Here is a 12,988-nt window from a genome sequence, read left to right on the forward strand (position 1 = left end):
ACACCGACAACATCTCATCAAACTGGGCTCAGCTCAGTCGGAAGCACCGCTAAAAGCGGAGAGTTGATGAACTCATAGAGCTGGGTGCACCTCTGAATTGATTTACTGGACTCAGACATGGCTCCAGACGAATCAATGCTGTTTTTCAGTCCTCCTAAAGCACATAAACACAGCTATTCTCTCAATAAAATCCATATTAGCCATTTAGCAACGAAGCTAGAGTCACTGGGGAGACAGAACCCTTGTACATGACACGAATCCGCATCTGTTGTGAAGTGAATTTGATGCACGAATGAAGCGAGTAAACTCAGAATGTTCACGTGTCTATTTACGCGAGAATAGCGCGATTTATCCTCACATAGTATCCACAGCATTACAGCTCCGTGAATGTTGGTACTGTCACTTATTGATCCGCGATCAGTAAATGTAGCTTGTATGGTTGCTACTGCCCTACTTGACTATATGAAATACCTTCGCTACTAAAAAGCTATTTGATTTAGAAAGTAGTGACACTACAGCCACATTACTGAGAAATTGTATTACTAATTGGCACTGAATCTGACCTACCCAGTCTGGCAGATTATTTCGCTTGATTTAAGGAAAAAACTTTTTAAAAATAATTTTGACTTATTATTTTTGAAAACACAAAACAGTGTTTTTTGCTCGTCTAAAAATTAAAATGGTCTATGGTGTGAGTTTGGGGCAAGACTACACTGTAAAAAATGTAATGACAAAAAGTAAAGAAAAATATTTTTATGTTGCTTTAAATTCACTGTAAAAAAATCTGCAGTTTTATGGTTTATTTCTGGCAGATAGGGTACCGGAAAAAAACTGTAAAATAATGGCTGTAAATTTCAGAAATTTACCATAAAATAACAGCTGTTGAATTTCAGAAATTTACCAGAAATGGAAATTTATGGAAATTTCTATAATTTAATATACGTTATTTTACAGTATATTTCTGTAATTTAACGGCTGTTATTTTACTTTTTTTTTTTTCTGGCACTCCAGCTGCCAGAAATAAACTGTAAAATTAGATTTTTTTACAGTGTAGGGTGCCTGAAAAAAAGTAAAACAACAGCCATTAAATTACAGAAATTTATTACATTTTAATTTCTGAAAAATTTTTGTAATTCAACAGCTGCTGTTTTACAGTAAATCTTTTCAATTTAATCGCCATTATTTTACAGTTTTAACTGTAAAATAACAGATTGTTTTTACAGTGTTATTTTAATAATTAAATTTGGTTTTGACTTATTTTTAGTCAGTATAAGTTGAGATGACTAGAAAAGTTCATTTGATTCAACTAAAAATGTAAGGCAGCAAGTACTTTGTTTTGCAGTTTAGCAGTAAAGTAATCTGTTTGCAATTCAATTCATAGAAGATAGAAGACAGAAAAAAAGGAAATGATGCACTTCACCTTTAACATCTTCATTTCTCCCTTTGTGTTTTCATTAAGAAGTTCCCTGTGATCAAAACAGCCAGGCTGAGGCGGAGCAGAAAACAGGAAGAATGCTTCCATTACCGTCGTGTTTTGACTTCGGACAATTGCCTTTTTGAGAAAGCCGCCCTTTGGACTGTAAATAGCAGGCCGTCCATGCGTGTGTTCGATTTTGTTTGTGCGTAATACAGATTTCGGAGCCTAGTCACGCTAGACTAGCTCATTTCATCACAATACACATATTCCACATGTGTTTCTTTTTCTTCCTAGTTTCCCCTGGTTTTGCAGTCTGAAAACAAGAGGAAATTGTGCAATGTTGGAGAATCTGTCAGGGAGTGCTGTGCTTCTCTGAAAAGATGTGGAGTTTCTTGGAAAGCACTGGAGTAAAAGCGGAGTCTGTGAGCGGTGAGAGGAGATCTGTGTGAATGGCAGGACTTTGAAGCACTTAACATAAAACCACACATCATGTGTTGAGCCATTGGATAGCGCAGTGCTGATGCCAAAAGAGTAAGCTGATGTTAAAATGCGGGCTTTGATTTATTTGATATTATTTTTTCCGTCAGCATTTATGATTTGAGGTGTCGTTTGGAGATGAAATTAAATGAGGATTTAGAGTGAATGAATACTTTGGCAGGCTCATTGAATAAGCAACAGATATTAGTTTAAGCAACAAATGTTAGGCTAATGTTTTTGCTTTAACTGTTTAAAATGCTTGTCCTAGAGATTTGTTCTTGTTTCTAGTTCAAATAATCTGCCAATGGAGTGAGTCAAATATTCTTGTTTAAAATGGAAAGCAACATTAATTTATTTACCAAATTGGCAGATTATTTTGCTTGTTTATTTACTCATTTTTCTTTCGGCTTAGTTCCTTTATTCATCTGTCCCCAAAGGAGAATGAACCGCCAACTTATCCAGCATATGTTTTACACAGCAGATGCCCTTTCAGCTGCAACCCATCACAGGGAAACATCCATACACACTCACATCTGCACACACACACTACAGCCAATTTAATTTATTCAACTCACCTATAGCACATGTCTTTGGACTGTGGGGGAAACTAGAGAACTCGGAGGAAACCCTCGCCGACACGGGAAGAACATGCAAACTCCATACAGAAACGCCAACTGACCCAGCCGAGACTTGAACCAGCGACCTTTTTGCTGTGAGGCGACAGTGCTAACCACTGAGCCACCATTTTGCTTGTTTTAAGGGGAAGCTCACTTAATTTGACAGAAAAACACATTTTTAGATGTCTAGAAATAGAAAATGCTTCTTGATTTAAGAATTTTTAGCGTTTTGGACTAGAAATAAGACAAAAACTAACAAAAGCATTTGAAGTGATATCATAATTTTGGACCCTGCTTCCATTACTATGGACATAGCCCAGCAGGCTCAGGACATCAACATGATGTCAGATTGACGTTGTATCCTCACATCAGGGCACGTTGGATTTTGTTTGGAAATGAAAATCAGTTTGACATCAAAACCCAACGTCAGGCCGACGTCAATGTTCAACCTAAAATTATCCAAATATCAATGTCTAATGATGTTACAGCTTGACGTTATGCGAGCGTTACCACTATGGCATCTATCAGACTTTGTATTTTGGTTTCAATACCTGACAAATAAATGTCAGTATTTGACATCAGTATAACATTGGTTTAAGATGTTGGCTCGACATTGGATTTTGGTGACTTTCCAACACAACCAAAATCAACCAAATATAAACATCATTTGACGTCCTTATTGGATGTCAAAGTATTTTTGTCCTTAGACGCTGGCTAGGCATTGAATTTTAGTTACCTGACGTTGCAACCTAAATCTAACCTAATATTAACATCTAATGACATTGTGTGCCTGCTGGGAATACGTTAGATTTTTTGGCTTCTGGACTATTCCATCTAATTTAAAGCCTGCTGTCCAGCCTATTGGACATTTGTCATGCAATTAAACAGCAGTAAGGTGCTACCTGTTGTAGTTTGAAAAATATCCACTACGATGTAAAGAAAAGTGGCAGCAGTTTGTTCCAAACACAGATGAAAGGAACATTTCCAATGGTCATTTACATTTATTGATATGTTTGTCAATATTTCATAGATTGTATAGAAAAAAAGGATTGCATTTACTAATTTTACTAAATTTTACATTTAATTAAATCAATTGTAGAATTGCAAGCTTAAACCTAGGATGTTTTTAAGAAGTCTGTCCATTAAATGGAGAGTGGGTTCTAATAATGTGCAGTCTTAAAGAAAAACCTCAAAATTCAAGTTAAAAATGTTTGAAAAAGTTCTCAACATTAAGAAACTTTAAATAAAGACCCAACATGTATTGGTCTGTTATGCACTGTTAACTTAGCTTAGCATAAATCATTGATTTCACAATAGACCATTAGCATCTTGCTAGAAAAAAAAAAATCAAGTAATATTCCTATTTAAAGACTTTTATTCAAACATGGTCAAACTCAACTGTTTAACTCTAGGGGACTTGTAAAATAAGCTTATTTCCAAAAAGTGGAGTGTTCCATTTAGTAGAGTCAACTAGTTACGTTTAACCTTAATGGGAAGGATGTTGTTTCTCACTAATTTCCTTAACTATCCCAGTTTTACTAATGTAGCTTCTATTCCCTCAATGCTTGCAGCTGTTCTTATTACTTAACTTTTATTTATTAGCAACCACCATGTTTGACATGGAATTTCCCTGGATGTCAGGAAATGTCCCATCACTCTAAGCACAAAAACATGTTTTAATATTGAATTCTCAATGAGCCACAGATGTGATTCAGTGAATGTACATGAATTGACAGACAGGTTGTAGTTCTAGACAGGTTACTTATCCAGCTAACCAACTATCTGAGAGACGTTCAACTGGTGTGAAGTACACACTTGTGCAGTTGTGTTTTAGGGTTGTAGTTTGAGAATTTGGGCCGCGTGTGTGAATTTGGTTTGACAAAAAGCACTTCTAGACTGCCATTTCCTACTTGTGGTTTTTAGGAAGCCGTATGAATGGTGCAGCAGTGAAATGAGTGGGTTTTGGTGGATCGTGCCACCCTGCTTGCGCGGACCACCCACCTGATGCTGTGAATGATGTGTTCATTAGCTCCCATTCGTTTTATGTTGTGAAATGTTCAAATGAACAGCGTTCTTCTGTACTTTGTGGTGAAATGGATGACAATCAGAAATATTTGCAGGCAGATTATATTAATCTCATTCACACCCAGCACATTTTACATCCACACAGAAACAGAAAAAGCCTGTGTTTTGGCTTTAACAAAGCGCTTTACTCTGTTGTAAACAGTGCATCGGTTACAGTAAGACTATAAGTGGAGTCGTTGTATAAAGGAAAACACTTACCTCTGTTACATACTATTACAAACCATACTAATTTCTCTGTATTTTAGATCCAGATGAGATTAAACTCCTAGAGAACACTTGAAGATGAAGAGACATGGCAAATCCGTTTATTTTAAGTAGTGTGTTTATCGTTTTTGTATTTTTTTTTTTTTTTTTGACTTTCAGAAAGACCTCTTGTAGATCTCAAAATGTGTTGCCTGGTCATAATTGAGATGTGTAGTTTGTCAGAAAAATAAGACAAACATTTTGAGTTCATATGGTAAAAATGATGTATTACTTTAGCATTAGCAATACTGATAAATACTACGATGTTATGTGGATATTCAATAGCAGTACTGATTGCTATTCTGTAAAAAGAAAAAAAAAACTGTTTTCAGAGCACTGTAAAACAAATGGTTATTTTTTTGTCTCAAAATAAATATTTATTATGTGTTTCAAATGTTTGCATTGATCGTGTAAATCACTGTGTCTGGTGAGCACTGTAAATGGGAAAATAAATACATTAAATTGACAGTAAAGATATTTTGCTCAAAGATAAGGTATCCCGATTTGGAGCATGCTTCAAATTTATTCTACAAATTTTATAGACTTATATAGTGTAGAAAGCAGTGGATGCACGTCTACATCAATGTCTTAAATAGTCATTGTGAAAACGTCAAAATACAAACGCATATATGAGCGATGCGCTGATAGACGCGGCTTTCGAACACTCTTATTTTTGTGTACCTGTGCAGTCTCTCTGCAAAAAGCATGAAGCGATGATCATTGGAGCCAATCATAATCTGTTCAGCATGATGGCCAATCAGCTTTTTTAGTTGGTAAAGAAGTCTGTACTTTTGAAAACAGAGAAAAGGTTTTCAAAGCATCTCATGTCCACTTGTGTTTAGGTTTCATTTAAACGTGTGGAAATGATAATCCCTCTAAGTTTGGTTCTGATCAGATTTCTGAAAATGCTGAATAATGACCGGTAAAAACAGGGTTTTTGATTCATGGATGTTGTTGATTCTGAAATGTCACACGAGCTGTGGCGAAAACTGGTTGAAGAAATACAATCTGAGATTTTCAAAGTGCATTCCTATTGTTTCTTAAATGCATTCGGAGCTTAATTTTTAATAACGAATAGTTTTTAATGCCATCTGCTGTTCAAAACTATCCTATAGCACTGCCTGATGTTCAAAACTAGCCTAGAGCCTCATCGGCTGTTCAAAACTAGCCTAAAGCGCTGTCTACTGTTTAAAACTAGCCTAGCGCCCTCTGCTGTTCAAAACTAGTCTAGAGCACTGTTTGCTGTTCAAAACTAACCTAGAGCACTGTATTATGTTTAAAACTAGCCTAGAGCGTTGTTTGTTGTTTAAAACTAGAGTGCCGTCTACTGTTTAAAACTAGCCTAGAGCGCCCTCTGCTGTTCAAAACTAGTCTAGAGCACTGTTTGCTGTTCAAAACTAACCTAGAGCACTGTATTATGTTTAAAACTAGCCTAGAGCGTTGTTTGTTGTTTAAAACTAGAGTGCCGTCTACTGTTTAAAACTAGCCTAGAGCGCCCTCTGCTGTTTAAAACTAGTCTAGAGCACTGTATGCTGTTCAAAACTAACTTAGAGCACTGTATTATGTTTAAAACTAGCCAAGAGCGTTGTCTGTTGTTCAAAACTAGAGTGCTGTCTACTGTTTAAAACTAGCCCAGAGCACCCTCTGATGTTCAAAACTAGCCTAGAGCGCCCTCTGCTGTTTAATACTAGCCTAGAGCACCACCTGCTGTTCAAAACTAGCCTAGGCCTTACCTCTGCTGTTCAAAAATAGTCAAAAGTAAGCTCAGAATTGACTCAAGATAATTACGATGCATTTTGAAAATGTCAGAATTGATTTCTTCAGAAAATGTGACAGCTCTACATCACACAATCATCAGTGAGTGTTTGGCAGTTTATACTCGTGCAGTTTGAAACGCTGCCAGAGGAAGGGTATAATGAAGGGGACAATGATGCAGGGCACAGTGAGCAGCAGCAGGACAGGCACAGCGGGGTCCTTCAGATAGGTATCAGAGCAGATGGAGAAATAAAGCTCATGGATTTCCATCAGCAGGCGGTTTCTGTAGGACACGTGCATACAGCAGGTGAACTTTGCCAGAGTCTCCAGGCACATCATCAGTTCGGCATAGTATCTGAAATAACACAAGAAAAAGCAGGTCAATTGAATATATATATATTGTTAAAAATGAGGTTTCTATACAGTTAAATAAAACAGTTTAATATTTATTTAACCCATTTTTTAATAGGGGTGTAACTAGGGGTGGTTGATTTTAATTCATTTCATGTTTATTTCTATAGTGCCTTTTACAATGTAGTTTGTGTCAAAGCAGCTTAACATGGTTCTAGTAAAGTCCAGATTTCAGAGTTGAAGTTCAGTTTAGTTCAGTGTGGTTTAAAATTCACTGCAGAAAGTTCAAACACTGTAGAGCGAATCCACCGAAGCGCAGCTCCACAAGTCGCGATCCAAACAAGCTAGTGGCAACAGTGGTGAGGAAAAAACATCACCAACTGACATGAAGTGAAGGGAAAAAAAACCTTGAGGAAAAATTAGGCTCTGTTGGGCATGACTGTTAGACAAACTTTCTGTGTGGAGCTGCAGTCTAGGCGCTGGAGAAGCTGGACGTCCATCGTGGAGAAGCTGCAGGTCTGAGTAGGGCACTGGCGGGAGGTCAGGCTGGCCCACAGGATCAATGCGGGGACTCGTTTGTAATGTGGTCTTTCAGGAATCAGTCTCATGCATTCCATGACCACCACAGCATCAGCTCGGGATACGGCCTGGTCCTGGATTATGGATACCTTGAAGTCATCTCTTCACAGGTCTCTAGATTTAATCAAGGCAAATTTCTTGCGCATTTTGTAAGTAAAGTCAGTTCTAGTAAATCTCAAGCATGTGCATTTACACTGATAAGCTATGCCAAAAATTACTTCCATTTTAATTTGGTTTAATTGGTCAATAATGACATTTTAGATGATTGCTCTGAGATGATATTTGTGATGCTTCTCCTTACGGCTGAAGTAAAAGCTGTGAAATTACAACATATAATTAAAGCTGCAAGCAGTTATGCAAGGGCTCACTGCGCCTGGTGGCCTTACTCCCTATTCACACGGCGCTTCAGGGTCAACGCTTGGTAGAGGGCATGTCTGAAGTTAGGGCTGACGCGATTGTCATAGCAGCTTTAGCCAATAAAATTAGTAAGTAATCGGTTACTCTCTAAGCTGGCGAATTTGCATACAGCAATCTGATTGGCTAACGTTTCTGTCGGCACCTAAAGTTGAGCAAATCCCAACTTTGCAGTGAGCAACCCCTTTAAAGTGGCGCCGACAGATCCACGATGCCGTTTGGCAACGCCTGACATCACCCATTCAAATTGAATAGGAAGTGTTGATGCTAGGATGACAGAGAACAGTGGACATTAATAATTTACGCTGATAAATATAGAATACCCGAGAGAATCACAGATTTATGTCAAACTTTCATCTGTCAGTAGGTGGCACAATGAGTGTGAGTCAATATTGGCATGCAGATGTTTTCAGGAGAAGAATCTCATCGAACCTGTGTGTTTTCAGGCAGATCGGACATTGTGTCGCTGAGTTATAAATCCTTCCTCCTCTATGGCGAAGCGCTGAACTTTGTTAGTCCACCACGGACACGCCATTTAGCAAAAACTCTAGGGCTGTTTCTCAATATGCGTTCTTCAGCTGTCTTGCGTCCTCGTATAATGTCATCATCGGCTGCCAAAGTTCAGTTCCAATACTCAAGACCGCAAGAACAGAGGACACGCGAAAGTTCCCGAATTAGTTCTTGAAATCGAGGACGCACCGATGCAGGCTTGAGCACAAATCTCGCTCAAGTCCCCGAAGTCGTTGCGACTGGAGGTGGGAAGCGCAGCATTTTCATTCATTCATTTTCTGTCAGCTTAGTCCCTTTTATTATTCCGGGGTCGCCACCGCAGAATGAACCGCCAACTTATCCAGCAAGTTTTTATGAAGCGGATGCCCTTCCAGCCGCAACCCATCTCTGGGAAACATCCACACACACACTCATTCACTCACACACTCATATACTACGGACAATTTAGCCCACCCAATTCACCTGTACCGCATGTCTTTGGACTGTGGGGGAAACCGGAGCACACGGAGGAATGTAAGGAGAACATGCAAACTCCACGCAGAAACGCCAACTGAGCCGAGGCTCAAACCATCGACCCAGCGACCTTCTTGCTGTTAGGCGACAGCACTACCTTCTGCGCCAATGCTTCGCCCCGCGCAGCATTTTATTTAGATTTATTTATTAAAGTTCAGAGATATGACTTATTTAGCTCAGGAGTTTCCCTAAATAAAACTGTGAACATAAACATTACCATCGACATCTTAATACAGGAACAAACACATGAAGGGTGTTTGTTTGCTGAAATTCATATTAAAATCTGTTTTATTTGTTTTGCGTAACGTATAATTTAAATATTTTAATGAATAGCATATATTGTGATAATGGGAAAACAATGAGTTGATGTATGAATGCTGTAATGTTGAAATAATTTTACATTTAAAATGCGTGAAGGTCACGTGACCATCAGGAAGAACGCAGCATCTCATTTCTCACAGGATGCATTCTCTGCCCTCGCAGTCTCCTGAGTTTGTTCTTCCGAGGACACCTGGCAAGACTGGTCTCCACAAGAACGCAAGTCCATTCTCTGCAGTTTTATTTAGTGTCTAATTTGTATAAATTTACAATCTTATTTGTGCATATTAAAACGGTTTGGTCATCCTCCAGTGAGCACATCTTCCTTTACAAAATGGTATGCTTTCTTATGTATGAAATTGTATGTATTCCCACAAATTTGTCACTTTTCTTACAATACGTAACTAGTTATTTTACCTTGTGTGATCAAACTGCACAAAACGCATATCTAGGAGACTGTCTAAATATGGAAATTAGTTTTCTTTCCCAAACCTGAACCAAACCTGTGATTGTTTGTTGCCCCATTTATATTAATTAATTAATTAATTGTATTTGATTGTATAATGTATTTATTTACATAGTTTGTATAATTTATTTAGTTTGCATAATTTATTTAAATAGTTTGTATTTATTTATGTAATGTATTTATTTAGTTTGTATTATTGATTTATTTATTTAAATAGTTTTTATCATTTATTTAAGTACTTTGTATTCATTTATGTAATGTACTTATTTAGTTTGTATTTATTAAAATAGTTTCTATTATTTATTTAAATAGTTTGTAAAATTTAAATAGTTTTTATTTATTTATGTAATGTACTTATTTAGTTTGTATTTATTTAAATAGTTTGTAAAATTTTAATAGTTTGTATTTATTTATTTAAATAGTTTGTATAAATTATTTTAATAGTTTGTATTAGTAATTAATTAATTAATTTAAATAGTTTCTATAATTTTTTATTGAAATAGTTTGTAAAATTTATCATTTATTTATTTAAATAGTTTGTATAATTTATTTTAATAGTTTGTATTAATTATTAATTAATTGATTTATTGAAAAAGTTTGTATAATTTTTTTATTTAAATAGTTTGTATAATGTATTTCTTTAAACAGTTTGTATAATGTATTTAATTAAACAGTTTGTAAAATTATTTCGTTTCTATAATTTATTTTAGTTGTGTATTTAAATAGTTTGTATAATTTATTTATTTATTTAATAGTTTGTATACTTTATTAGTTATTACAATTTATTTATTTAAATAGTTTGTATAATTTATTTATTTAGTTTATACTAACTATTTAAATAAATAAATTGTGTCATTTATTTATTTAGATTCTATAATGTATTATTTATTTAAATTGTTTGTGTAATTTATTTATATATTCGTTCAAATAGTTTGTATTTATTTATTTGTATATTTATTTAAATAGTTTGTGTAATTTATTTAATTATTTTTTTATTTAAATGGTTTGTATACTTTTATTTGTTCAAATATTTATTTACATTTTTTGTATTTATTATTTTTTAATACATTTATTTTAATGGTTTTATTTATTTGTATTTATTTAAATAGTTTGCATGATTTATTTAATTTATTCAACATTATTTATTTAAATAGTTTGTATAATTGTATTTATAATATTTTATTAATATTTTTTTTTATTATTATCACTACTTGTAAGAGTAAATGACATAAGTCATAGAGTGAAATAAAGTTCCAAAGTAATTCAGTTCAAAAGGTGTCAGAATTAAACAAAATTTTTCTCTGAACTCAAAATATTTATACAATAAACAAAGTCTTTTAACATGTGATCAAATAATTTTTGTTCTAAATATGCCTGGAAAGATTTATGAACAATTACAGAATTTAAATCTTTAGCCATAGACACATTCACAAACAAACAAACAAACAAACAAATGGTCTAAATAAATAATAAAAAAAAATCAGTGATGCTAAAACAACACTGATGTATTAAATAGTTTGAATAAACAGTTTATATTTAGTTAGCGTTATACTTCTTGTTTATTCGTATATGCATTGTTTTTGTCACCAGTTATGAACCCCTCATATAATCTACAGTATTCATTAGTATAAATGCTGAAGTGCAGTAGAACTAAAGGTCCGCCGTCGTCTGTTGGCTCATCGGGATACACAATTACTCTAACTAAATATTTGGTTTAAGACAACAAATATGAGGTTGCTGTTGTGGAGACAGAAGGCTGTATAGTCATGCTCTAGGTCTGGCGTGACTTCTCATAAAAATCTGATGTTACAAAGACCCCAGGGATTAAAAAACAACTGGCTTTCCCAGGACTCATCACTGCAGACCCAAGAGCCATTTACTTTACATTTCCCAAACGCAGATACAGTCTTAAATATTTAAATTTTAAATAATAGACATTGTGTGTGAGCGTGTGTGCGTGCGGTGTTTGTGTTTGGTTTTGTGTTTTTTTCTTTTTTTTTTCCTTTTTTTGGGGAGGTTTATTTGCTGTGGTATGCTGTATTATTAGCTCCCTTTAATTCTTTTTTTTTCTGTTTTAAATATTTCCCAAATTATGTTTAACAGAGCAAGGAATTTTTTTAAAGGTATGTCTGATAATGTTTTTTCTTCTGGAGAAAGTCTGATTTGTTTTATTTTGACTAGAATAAAAGCAGTTTAAATTTTTTAAAAACCATTTTAAGGTCAAAATTATTAGCTCCTTTAACCTAGTTTTTTTCGATAGTCTACAGAACAAACCATCATTATACAAGAACTTGCCTAATTAACCTAACCTGTCTAGTTAATCTAAATAACCTAGTTAAGCCTTTAAATGTCACTTTAAGATAAAATAAATCAGTTATTAGAAATGAGTTATTAACTATTATGTTTAAAAATGTGTTGAAATCTTCTCTCTGTTAAATAGAAATTGGGGGAAAAATAAATGGGCTAATAATTCTTTGGTGTGATATTTAACTTTTAAATTTTGTTGTGGTGTGACTATTTTATTACTTATGTTTTATATTTATTTAATATGTTTTTCATTTGTGGTATTTTTAAATTTTCATTCAATTTTTGCTCTGGTATTTTATTTTACTTTATTCATTCATTTATTTATTATTTCTTTTCTTTTCTTTTTATTTTTGTTTTTTGCTGTGGTATGCTTATTTTACTTTTTTCTTCTATATATATATTATTCTTTGCTGTGATTTGCCATTTTATTTTATTTGAATCATTGCTGTGGTGTGCCATTTATTTTATTTCTTTATTTTATTCTTTGCTGTGGTATTATTTATTTATTTATTTATTTATTTATTTATTTATTTATTTATTTATTGCTTAAGCTTAAACAATTATTTAATTAGTTGGCATTTTATCTGCCAGAGTAACATTTCAGTTTGCTTTAGTTATTATTATTATTATTATTATTATTATTATTATTATTTATTTTTTTTTTTTTAATTATTATTATTGTTGTTGTTGTTTTTATTTATACACTGCAAAAAATATTTTCTTTTTGTCTTGTTTTTATTCCAAATATCTAAAAATTCTAAAATCAAGAAGAATTTACTAGACAAGTAAAACATATTCTCTTGTTTTAAAAAATAATGAGTCAAAATTAAATGAGTTTTTCCTTAAAACAAGCACAACAAGCACAACAATCTGCCAATGGGATAAGCAAAATAATCTTATGTCAAAAGGAAAAATAAGATTATTTTGACAACCACA

General features: G+C 33.9%; 2 protein-coding genes across 12 annotated transcripts in view; one reads left to right on the top strand and one right to left on the bottom strand.

The window, feature by feature from the left end:
- slc4a3 (solute carrier family 4 member 3) overlaps window positions 1–5,237 on the top strand; it is a 208,743-nt gene extending 203,506 nt beyond the window's left edge. For 4 of the 6 annotated variants that reach the window (XM_073911530.1, XM_073911531.1, XM_073911533.1 and 1 more), the window contains one exon: window positions 1,460–5,237. The gene's annotated coding sequence lies outside the window, so the exon portion shown is untranslated. The remainder of the gene's footprint in view (window positions 1–1,459) is intronic. The other 2 variants (XM_073911532.1, XM_073911534.1) reach the window with 2 other exon arrangements.
- The window catches only part of si:ch73-193i22.1, a 33,352-nt gene continuing 21,433 nt past the window's right edge, over window positions 1,070–12,988 (bottom strand). For 2 of the 6 annotated variants that reach the window (XR_012384850.1, XR_012384851.1), the window contains 2 exons: window positions 6,387–6,949; window positions 5,343–6,241 (listed from right to left, as the gene is read on the bottom strand). Coding sequence is in view for 3 of the 6 variants with exons in the window: in NM_001423524.1 (NP_001410453.1) it covers window positions 6,694–6,949 (256 nt within the window). In the remaining 3 variants the exon portion in view is untranslated. Of the gene's footprint in view, window positions 6,950–12,988 lie in introns of all 6 variants that reach the window. The other 4 variants (XR_012384852.1, NM_001423524.1, XM_073911541.1 and 1 more) reach the window with 4 other exon arrangements.

Source organism: Danio rerio, chromosome 9, assembly GCF_049306965.1.
Source record: "Danio rerio strain Tuebingen ecotype United States chromosome 9, GRCz12tu, whole genome shotgun sequence".
Lineage (NCBI taxonomy): Eukaryota > Metazoa > Chordata > Actinopteri > Cypriniformes > Danionidae > Danio > Danio rerio.